The 12040-nt window shown below is 36.1% G+C and overlaps 1 protein-coding gene across 1 annotated transcript; it reads right to left on the bottom strand.

The window, feature by feature from the left end:
* Nucleotides 1-4034: 4034 nt before the first annotated feature.
* On the bottom strand, nt 4035-8325 carry alkal2a (ALK and LTK ligand 2a). The gene is made up of 6 exons (XM_030128783.1): nt 7501-8325; nt 6382-6757; nt 5463-5513; nt 5240-5320; nt 5065-5139; nt 4035-4605 (listed from the first exon to the last, which is right to left on the bottom strand). Exons 2-5 carry the CDS (start codon nt 6662-6664, stop codon nt 5075-5077), a joined length of 480 nt encoding a protein of 159 aa, XP_029984643.1. The 5' UTR covers nt 6665-6757; nt 7501-8325; the 3' UTR covers nt 4035-4605; nt 5065-5074.
* Between the last annotated feature and the right edge of the window lie 3715 nt (nt 8326-12040).

The raw sequence follows: 12040 nt of genomic DNA, 5'->3' as shown, positions 1-12040 counted from the left end.
CCCCTGGCCTAAATGCTGATATTATTGGATATTTTGCTGGATGTTTAATGGTTATTTCTTGGTTTTTCCTACGTCTAGCTAACAAACTATAGCCTATATATGCAAAACATTGTGATAAATATCTATTAGGTATTAATCAGCGTGCAAAATGGCCCATAAACTTCTGTCTGAGTTGCAGCTTACTTTTATAAATGGTCGTTGTCCCGTGAGATGGAGATAAAGGTTAGATAAACCAACTGGAGGGGGTCTGTAGTTGAAGCATTTTGTGTGGGTGGTTTCCATATGTTTTTACTGGGACAGATGTTAAGGCTTTAACTGTGAGTGCTACACATACCTGTAGACCATTATAAAAAAAAAAAAAAAGGGCTGGATGAGTTATATAATATATATAATATACGGTACATATTTTTGGATGCGTTCTCCTTTTCTGACTTACATTTGAGTATTGGAATACATAGGTGACAGTGTTTGGAGGAAAAAATGGGTAAATATATTCACTTTGATTTAGCTGCAACAAGTTTTTTAACTGATGTAGTAAGTAGCATCATACAGTCACGGAAAAAGTCATTAGACCACCCCTTGTTTTCTTCAATTTCTTGTTCGTTTTAATGCCTGGTACCACTAAAGGTACATTTGTTTGGAGAAATATAATGATAACAACACAAATAGCTCAGAAGAGTTTAATTTCAGAGCTGATATCTATTCATTTTCCATGGTTTTCTTGATCATAACCAAATCACTTCAGTTCTTCCATCAATATCTGACAAAAACAGTGCTTTTAGACATTCCATGTTTTCTTTTCTGTCTGTTTTAGTCACATGATAAACACAGGAGTTAGTACTTGATTGCATAAGCATTGTTTTTTTGATGACTTTTGATGGTCTAATAATTTTTTCCGCGACTGCACACACATACCGCACCATGTTTCTTGTAAAACTCTTCTTTGTCACTTGAAACATCCGTCAACATCCATTTTTTTTTTTTTATTCACGTGACTCTGGTTGTGGAAAAAGGTCTTTCCATTGCAGTTTTGCATGATATACCAATTTTGCTATGCCCGAAAAACCACCTCTTGCCAGCGCAACAACTTTTCATCAAAAAATGAGAGTTTTGGCAAAATTGGTGTAATAATTTTTTCCGCAACTGTATTTCTAAGCGACCATCACATTGCTAGAGAGCATAAAGTTTGGACAATACCAGGATTCATTAGGCGCTGTAAAACTGTAAAAGAGTGGTTCAACGAGGATGAGACATCATTTTCACATATGGACCTGAACCCCAGTGAGAATCTTTGGAGACTTTACACTAGAAGTTGACTGATATATTGATTTTTTTAAAATATTGACCTTAATTTTTTTTTTTTTTTTTGAAAGCCGATACTTGATCGTTAGTAAAAATGTTATAAGACATTTGATCAGGCACCGGTGTGGGCAGCACTTAAGTTTAATAAATGTTAAAAGAGTACTATGTGTACGTGTATATTAAAGGAGTCATATTTAGCTAAACCCACTTTTATTAGTCTTTGGTTCATTTATTTGTGTATTTGGACCCTAATAGTTCCAAAAGTTTGAATTTGAACCCCCCAGGTGCTGCAAAACTATCTTTATATTCATCTGGGCAAAAATCGAGTGGATTTCTACAACCCGTTTCAATTCCTGCTTAATTTGTAAAGTTTTATAACTAGTTACATCACAACATTTGCACATATAAGGTCAAGGCTTCCGATGAACATTTCTCCGAGTACAACATAATTGTTTGTCAGCAGCAGCGGTTGTAGTAAAAACTGAAAATATGTCCAAACTTTGAGCCGATTACCTGAAATGTTCAGTTGTTGGTTGAACGGGACAGAGCAGCACAGTCAACAACCTGGAGGGGGCGGGGCCTGAAGTGACTTTTGTGCATTTAAAGGGCCAGCGCTCTAAACGACCTTTCTGGTGTCATTACTCAGAAATAAGGTTGAAGATGGACCTGTGGAGTTGAATTAATGAAGAATTCAGACCCAAACATAGCATTTACAGTTTATGTAGACCACAGGGAAATGTTTGAAAAAGCATAAGTCCATTGAAAAAAGGAAAATATCACTCCTTTAAGAATTTAATTTATTTTGCTGCATAAAAATCTTAATTACACTGGTCAACAAGAAATTTATTGTTTAAGTTTTTTGAGCTGATTTAGGATAATTTTGGTGTGCTGAATCCAAAAATCACATTAATTTTGCTCAATCAGGTCAACTTTCTGAACTATGCTACATATTGGCTTTTTAACATTTTTGCTTACATTTATGGTCATTTTCACATCATATGATACAAAATTCTTTCATATTTCTTGCAATAAACAAGTTCTGAATATTTTACTTTTGCCAATTTATGATTAATGGTTTTTTTAATACTACAGGTGAATGAAATGGCTTCGACTAGAAGATCTTGCAAAAATAAGCCTGACGTATTCTGCTACATCTGCAGTGAATACACCATTGTACCGAACAGGAATCAAGTGATCAAATGATTTTTTTTTTTCTCTTAAAACCTATTTTGGGTGAGAACTATATAAAAAAATCAACTGATAAAGTCACAAAAATGTAATCAATTTTGTGAGAAGATCAAATTTTTCAAAATCAAATTAGCAAAAAAAAACTGACCTGATTGAGAAAAACAGATGTCATTTTTGGATTTAGCGGTGCAAAATGGTCCTAATTCAGTTGAAAAAACCTAGACAACTTGCAAAAAACATTTTTGTGTAACCCAGTGTTATCTGAGTGTTTCAGTTGTATTTATACAGTCAATGTGCTTTAAAAAAAAAAAAAAAAAATTAAATCAGCCTTAAATATCGGCCACAAAAATCGGCTGTAGATACCAAATTTTAAAAAATTGGCATCAGCCTTAGAAAAACCAATATTGGTCGACCTCTACTTTACACAGTGATCCAGCTCTTCCGTCATCAATACAAGATATCAGTGAAAAATTAACACAACTCTGGACGGAAATAAATGCCAGGACATTTATTGTTACATTATGTAAACACTGCGAGGCGTAAAAGATGACACTTTGAGTGTGTCCTATAGTAAAAGCTAGAGCCTGTGTCTTTGTTACGGCCAGGTAGTATATAACAGAAACACTAAAACACAGGCAGTGAAAGCTGGATTACAGTATAAAAATGAGAAAGTAGGTGGTCCTGAAGCTGTGATGTGGTCTCTACCCTCATTTGTTGTCGTCTTTGTATTAGTATTTTACAGTGTATTAGTACTTTTATGGTGTATTTTTAAGTTGCCAATGGAATCAACTGAACTTTTTTGCTTCTTCATGTATTTCATAAAATGTCACTTCTAAATGCTGACCCCTAGAAGAGAAATTTCACGCCCATTGTTGGCGGTTGACTCATCATTCAGATAAAACCAAACCTATAACATCCTCTCAACCTACATGAGCATATTCATAGCTGAAAATGAAATATATAAACTTACATCTGGTGTTGCATGATTTTGCAACAAAGTGCAGCAGATAAAACACTTGTGACCTTAAAGCCATCTATCAAAAACAACAGTGGGAAATGCACCAAATCTGTGGTCCCAGGACTCCTGTGTTCATTCAAGGAGGGTTTTAACATTTCAAAATAAGCTGAGAAAACAGCAGAACACAAGCACAACAACGTATATTTGTTAACAATCTTATAATTTATTTAAATATATTTCATTTTTAAATATATTTTTTGTTTTTAAGACACATTTGATAAATGCCAGTCGCTTTAATTTACTGTAGATAGATGGATTCCTCTTATGTTTTTGTCTTACAGTCTGTAAATATTACTCCTGGTTTAAATGGTCATGGCCTATATTATGTACAGTGGAACCTTGTGACAATTCAATATATAAATATAAACTGTACCACACTCAACCAAGATCCACAGGAGGTCTGTGACTTACAACCGCCACTTCTCTTTTAATATGTCTCGCAAAGACGTCAAAGAAATGTTCATGCATTTAATAATTTAATCACAGTTCTCAGTGTGAGCACAAAGTGGTGGAGCTATGTCATGACTTCTGGGGAGGGGGGTCTGTGAGAGTTTGTTTTTTTTCTTTTTTTTTTGTCGGTGAAATAGGTAGTGCAGTAGAAGGGATGGGCATCAGACAGAGCAACCAATTGCAGAGGGCCTGTCACGCCCATACTCAAAATAGTACATTTGGATTTTGCTCTTTTCTTAAAGAAACGAACAAAATAAAACTATGCAATCCCTTTTTGTTTTCCGAAACATTTTTTTGGATGCCAGCAGGAAAAAAGGCCCCATGTTGTTGTTTTTTTGTTTGTTTTTTTTTCTCTCAGCCACTTGTTTCTTCTCCACTTATTTTCTTCTTCGGTTTCCCCGTCTACATCTTGGTCTGGTTTTGTTGCCTGGTTGCTCCCTCGTGGTGACAGCCAACCATCGAGGCCCAGCCAGAGCAGTGGGTGGCTGTAATCCACGCCTTAGCAGAACAGACTCTTCTGAAGGACAATACTGTGCCTAATATCAGTCGGGGCTGGTCACAGAGTATTTTAGGCTTCCCTCTTACTGTCCAAGGCACTTTTTTCTCCAAGTTTTTTCTTTTGGACAACTCGTGTGTTTGGCTTCAACCTGCAATGAAGACGAAGAAGACAAGTTAAGAGTGTCTCCAACTTGGCAGCACCTGACAAGTTCTTCCCTTTCCAGATAAAATTATGGAGAATAAAACAAGAAGACTTGATTTGCCACAGATCTGCTGCTTGGGCCTATGTTTACAGACGGAGCACGTACATCACTACTGCAAACAATTGTCGGAGCGTCTAGAGACATTAAAAACATGATCTTTTCTTAGTGAACCAGACCAACAATTGCTAATCTACATTTTAGCTCTAATGCATATTAGTGTGTTTATTTCACACTGTATTACGTGTGAAACATCATAACATGGTCATGAATTGCAGTTGTGTTTTTACATAATACCTCATTTTGCCAAATATCTTCACTGACATACACCGAAACGCACCTATTGTATAAAATATACCATCATAAAGCATTAATGTAAAAAAAAAAAAAAGATAAATATAAGAATACCTTGTGGGTGCTACCCCTCTGTGCACTGAGGACTGCCAGCTAACCGTGTGAGAAGCCGTGCACATCTTTTGAAGTCTGAAAAAATAGTAAACACAGACATATGTGAGTGGATCCAAACTATGCATTAAGAATAAAAGTCTCATTCCTTTATGACAAAGACTATTTTGCTACTTACATGCTGGTATTGTGCAGTCTCTTGTGTGGTGGTAGAGTCTATATGCATGCTTCCTGCACTTGTGACTGAAGTAGAGTGGACCTAAAAGAGAAGACATGAGAGATTTGGGATTATTTACAGTTCTGGAGGCATCTGCAGTAACATCTGTTTTACAGCCACTATAACTATCAATCACTTTTTTTTTTTTTTTTAAATAGATACGTCAAAGCCAATGGGGTCTTACCTGCAATATGCTGGAGAAACTTCCCCTTCTTTTTAAGATTTTTTGGAAATACTGCAGTGAAGGAGAGAAGAGGGAAAAACATTTATCTATAGCTGTCAAAACAGGCTGCAGATAAGGCAAGATAGAAGACTTATAAACATATACAGCCTCCTGACACCAGGAAAGTTTGGGCTTTTCTTATATTAAATAACTGTCTTGATTGGAAACAGTATAGTGCAACACTTTTTTTCACTTTTTTTTTTTTTTTTGGAATGTCCTTTGCACTGGACTTTTTTTTTTCTTTCTTTCTTTCTTTCTTTCTTTCTTTCTTTCTTTCTTTCTTTCTTTCTATTTTTAAGTATACAGTGAAATACATTGCTCTGTCTGAAAAGGATATTGATGGCCAAAAAACAAAACCTCCTATCTGCAAATTTTTAGATTTTGAGTTTTCACTTTAAATGGACTGCACTTTGGGAGGCATGAATACCTAGTATGTATTGTTAACACATAATATAGAAAGAGAGTCTGAGAACAGTAGAATATGCTTGGATATCTTTAACAAAGACCATACTACAATAAAACTACACTTTTTTTTGTTTGTTTCCTGAAAAAAGTGATTTTTTTTCCAGATAGGAGGTTTTGTATTCTGGCCATCGATGTTAGAAAAAGGAAATAAAAACAGATATGACCAAAAAGGAAAAGCAAACCACAATGAATAACATTTTTTTAAAAAATGACAAACTAATCTTAACAGAATAAAAGCCTATTTTTTCCACTAAATATACATGATTTCTTTAATAAATACAACATAATGCATTATTTGTTGTACTTTTTGCTGGGTTAATGGATTTCACATAGCCTTCCAAATGTGCAAAAATGAAAACACATCCTCCTCACATCCACTCTAAGGGTTCCACCCAGATGGCAAAGCGCCACTCACCGTTACCCTGATCCACTCGGTCTGTTTTCACGCTGCGTAAATCCCTCGGCTCCACCGCAGAAGTCCTCGCCCGTGACGTTAACGGGGATTCTGTTTTTGCGCTGCTGCTGCTGCGACTCCGGCTTTCCTCCACGTGTTTCACCACCTCGATCATCCGCCTGTAGTCCTGCGCGTCTCTGCCGGACGCCACTGGCGCAGCTGAGGGCGCGCACTCGCAGTGGCTGGTAAGCGTGCACATCAGTAGCACCAGTCCCATGGTGAAATGTTTACGCAGTCCGCTCATAGCTCCCGTGGAATGGCAAAAGAAAAAAAAAAAAAAAAAAAAAAGTGAACTCTTCCCCCCCTTGACTCCTTTTGGCAAACTTCAACCGGACACCTGCAAGAAAAAAAAAAAAAACAACCTCATTTATCATCATGTGCCAAAATGCGCTTTAAATCCCAGATGAAAACAACGAATCAAGTGTGGACTGATATTTTTGAAAACACTGAGATCAGACACGGTCCAGTTGCATTCTGGCACTGTTGCTCAGTCTGTGTTTTTAAACTGATGACAAATATTAATTACTGGTGTCATTTGGCAAGTGCATACATCACGCGTGGCCATTCGGACTGTGGGTTCCTATGTGAACTCACTCATAATTACTAACTCATACTATTGTGTTTGCTTTGAAGTTTGTGGATACTGCTGGAACCTGTAAATTTTCCTATGGGATGAATAAAGTATCTATCTATCTATCTATCTATCTATCTATCTATCTATCTATCTATCTATCTATCTATCTATCTATCTATCTATCTATCTATCTATCTATCTAATTTGGCAAACATCACATATATTCAACAAGACTAAGTTTTTCTTACTGTGAATCAGCCTCTTTTACCATAAATGTATTCAAAGTTGTATTTATAAGACCACTTGGAGCATGTTGCAGCCTCTTTTACCATAACTATGTTCAAAATTATATTTATAAGACCACTTGGAGCATGTTGCAGCTTTTGGTCAGTTTTAAGTGATTCTGGAAATATTCAATATTCATTTCCAAAACATTTGTATTTCACTTAACTAAACAAGTGTTTCAGGGTAAAAATAGACTAAAAGGAGTAGGAAAACACTCTTACTTTATCTTCAGACACTGGTTGAATTCCTGTCGAGCATCCAACAATGAAGAAAAATTCAAAACAGGAGGTGTTGAAATTGACTTAAAACTAAAAACTAGTGTCCAAGACTGAAATAACGTCCTTTAATATCGGAAAAATAGAAATTCGGAGGTGATAGGAGTATTCACTTAACATCTGTGGTCATCCTCTTATAGTAGCAGCCGAATGGGAAGAGTGGATAAAACAACCGAAGGATCCGCTGCTCCAAGTCCCGTGTGCGTCTCCTCCAGCTCAGTCGCCCTGAAGTAAAGCTCACTTTTTATTCAGTCTCTCGGACGTGATGACCTGTCCCATGTGGGTTACTTACTCCGCCGTTTCTGTAGTAATACGACACATTATTTGCAGTCCCGCTGCAGAAAGTCCACTTGAGTTGACGATCACTTGACCGCTGTGTAGTTCTTTGTGCGCTCTTTCCCCCCCCCTCCTTTTCCGTTACTCCATTTATCAGTGCGATACGCGGTTACAGGAAGCGTTTCTCCCACTAATACTTCCACTGAAATTTCCACTCAGCTCAGTGTGCAGCGCAGATACCGGCATCTTAGTGGAAATGCTCCCATATCCTTCTTGTGAGGCGCATAACCTCATTTAGTGCCATTGCGCACTTCACATACATCCATCGTGGGAATTGCAAAAACAATTACGCACCGTTTACGCGTGATTCTTTGAAAATTAATTACGCCCAGATTAAAAAAAACAAAAAAAACAAAACTTATTACACTATAAATTCTGGTCAGAGAGACTAACTACAGAATAACTGAGGTTTACAGAAGTTTTCTCTACATGGGAGATTAGTTTGTACTAACCCTCTGTGGTTGGTGCGGCTCCCCTTAAGTCAGGGGCGTGCAAATACCCCCCCCCCCCCCCCCCACACACACACACACACACACACACTCTCTCAAAAGGGACTGACTTGTTGCAGAGAATTTGGCTTTATTATGAAGAGGCAGCATGTGTCAGAATCCTTACAAATAAAGTGTATGAGGCCAGATTTTAGCATCATTTATTTGGATTAAAACAAAAATAAACTCATGACCAAAACAAAACAAAACAAAAAGTGGAAATAACAGTCTTTACTGGGGTTATAAATACTGTTCTCGCAAAATCTCCCTTTCATTCCCCTCGGCTAAAACTCTCCTGGTGTTTACACTTTCTTCCTGAACAAAGTGACCGTGCGTAAAACCCTGGTGCTGAAAGGACAGCGGGTTCCGTCACCGGCTCATGCGCTCTGCCGCCAGCTGTTCTGAACACTGTCTATGTCCTGGAGCCGCTTATGGGAAACTTTGTGGCAGAGCCTTCCGGTACACAGCCACACAGGGCGGAACACAGCTGATGAATCCTATCGACTAAAATGATGACAAAAATGCTGATACTCTTCGGTTTCCCTGGTGATTCACAGCAGGATGAGTTACTCTGAGTTTTGAACACCAGGGTAGTAGGGAGGACATCATGTCATACACAGATGTCAGGAGAGATCCGATGACATGGTTTATCTAAGGTCAAGGGTTCCCAAAGTGGGGTACGCGTACCCCCAGGAGTACTTGGAAGAAGCCCAGGGGTACTTGACATCTTTTTTGGGAAAATACATTAAATAAGTACGGAAGAAGATTAAGGCCACTGGAAAAAAAAATAAAGTAAAATGTATATATTTCTAATTATTATTCAGAGAAAAAAAGTCAGAATTCCAAAATAAAAAGTCAGAATTCCAAGATCTAAATCAGAATTCTGAGAAAATAAGGCAGAATTCCAAGGTTAATGTCAGAATTCCGAGATTAAAGTCAGAATTTGAAGGGGAAAAAAAGAAAGAATTCTGAGAAAAAAGTCAGAATTCTGAAATAAAAAGTCAGAATTCTGAGATTATAGTCAGAATTCTGAGATTAAAGTCAGAATTCTGAGTTAAAAAAAAAAAAAAAAAAAAGGCAGAATTCCAAAATAAAAAGTCAGAGTTATGAGATTAAAGTCAAAATTCTGAAAAACAGTCAGAATTCAGAGAAAAAAAAAATCAGAATTCCGAGATTAAAAGTCAGAATTCTGATATTAAAGTCAGAATTCTGAGATTAAAATTAGAATTCTGAGTAAAAAAAAAAAAGGCAGAATTCCAAAATAAAAAGTCAGAATTACAAGATTAAAGTCAAAATTCTGAAAAACAAAATCAGAATTCTGAGAAAAAATTCAGAATTCCGAGATTAAAATTCAGAATTCTGAGATTAAAGTCAGAATTCTGAGATTAAAGTCAGAATTCTGAGAAAAAAAGGCAGAATTCTGAGATTAAAGTCAGAATCCTGAGATTAAAGTCAGAATTCTGAGAAAAAAAGGCAGAATTCTGAGATTAAAGTCAGAATCCTGAGATTAAAGTCAGAATTCCAAGATTAAACTCAGAGTTCATAAATTAAAGTCAGAATTCTGACTTTTTTCTCAAAATTCAGATTTTATTTTTTCCTGCCATTCAAGGAGAATGTCATTTTCACTTTATAGCATGCAGGAGGAGTACAGCATGCTGACATATTGATGGATTTAGTATGGCATTATATTGGATTCTTTAATAAAGAGAGTGCAGATACAGGAATCAAGAACGCAAAACGCCACTCCTCCTGCATGACATAAAGCAAAAGTGACACTCTCCCTGAATGGTAGAAAAAAAAAAAATCTGAATTCTGACTTTAATCTCAGAATTCTGTCTTTTTTGCTCAGAATGACAATAAAAAATATATTGGACCTTAATTTTTTTTTCCAGTGGCCCTAATTCTCTTCCATAAATAAGTCATCATGTACCAAATACAAAATAAAAGGGTGAGAATTAATGCTGAAATATAAAACACAACAAATACACTCATGTAATAGTTTTATTGTCAATCCTCTTGTTAAAGCTTTGGTAACATTTTAAGAACTTTTCTATTTCATATTATTCAAAATGAGTTTATCTGAGTAGCTTAGTCATTATTTTTTGTTGATGAAAGGTTCATTTATTAATAAATGACCAATTTATTTATTTTTCTTATCAATGAAAGAGGGCAGTTTTCAGTTTATACTTTGCACACAAACTTTACTTAAAAATGTTATTTCTTATATATTACAGTTAAATATATGTTGTTTGTTTACAAAGTTTTGAAAATATAAACAGACACCTTTAGCATTGGAACAAATTTTGCCAATTTTTTTCAATCAAACATGCTGAAGCAAGAGTTGAGGGTACTTGGCTAAAGAGTACATTTCAGGGGGAACTCCGCTGTAAAAAGTTTGCGAACCACTGCATTAGGTCACCCCAAACACTTAGAGAATACGCTTCGATCTGGACATACAGCTTTTGACTGCAGCCTGTAGTTGCTTTATTTATATCTTTGTTTTCAGCCTTGCAACAAGCCCCTATTAAATTTCGGCAGACATATTCCTCACTTCTAGTAGACATAAATATTTTGACAGACTAAATAGTAAAATTGTCATTACAGTCATAAAAGCCACATCTACAGAGCAACACTCTGAACAACCATTTACATTAGAATGCCCAATAAAAGCCACAAAGCTGTATATTAATCACACAGTGAGAGCATCCCATCAAGTTATAGGTTAAAGATGTAAAATATATGTGTGTGTATGTAAGTGTGTAACATTCAGGCTGTAATTGCAGTGAACAGTTTCAGCAGGGGGCAACATACTGCAACCACTGGTTCCAACAACTGTCCCACTGTTGACCTGATGGTACTGGTTTGTGCCTCTTGGCTATAACATTACACTGAAGAGTTTTGGCTCAGTTTGGGTTCTTTTCAACTGTCCAAGGAGTCAAATGTGGAAGTTACAGAGTGTTTTTTAATCTGTGAGATTAGTTTCCACCACAGTGACATTAATTGGCAGCGTTGTATACATTAACCCTTTCATGTATACTGGTCACTACAGTGGACAGCTATTCTACAGCTGTTCTCTTATATATTCATGGATTTTGTTTGTTTGTTTGTTTGTTTGTTTGTTTTTGCACATATCTTTATTAAAGTTTTAAGACACTACATATCTTTTCTGACATGAATTGGTAACATTGTGTAGATCTCCCCTGAGCATACTCTCAACCCCAGAACTACAAGACACCCCCCCCCCCTCCCCCCCAGTTTTCACACAATTTATCTGTAAATACATGTTTCTTCGTTTCAAAAATTAAATGCAAGGTGTCCAGCTGAATGGACATTTTTGTAACTTCATGTAAAATAGGTTCATAAGATCATTTTTATTATTATTAGTAGTAGTAGTAGTAGTACGTCTTTTTTTAACTTTATTTTTTTGTTTTTCATATAGTTTTTGTTTATTTATTTATTTATTTTTCATAAGAAAATTTTCAATTGCATTGTTTTTTTCATGCCTAAAGAGGAATAAAAACACTCAGGAAAAAAATCTTGATTAAGGTTCTCATAATTTGTGCATGAAAGGGTTAAACACTTCTCCTGATACATTTAAACAGAGTAGCTCTTAATTCATTGTGGTTTAATTTAACCCATAAAGACCCAAACATCCACCGCTG

The sequence above is a fragment of the Sphaeramia orbicularis genome, chromosome 24 (genome assembly GCF_902148855.1).
Source record: "Sphaeramia orbicularis chromosome 24, fSphaOr1.1, whole genome shotgun sequence".
In the NCBI taxonomy this organism is placed as follows: domain Eukaryota; kingdom Metazoa; phylum Chordata; class Actinopteri; order Kurtiformes; family Apogonidae; genus Sphaeramia; species Sphaeramia orbicularis.
This window is presented reverse-complemented; position numbering and strand designations above follow the sequence as displayed.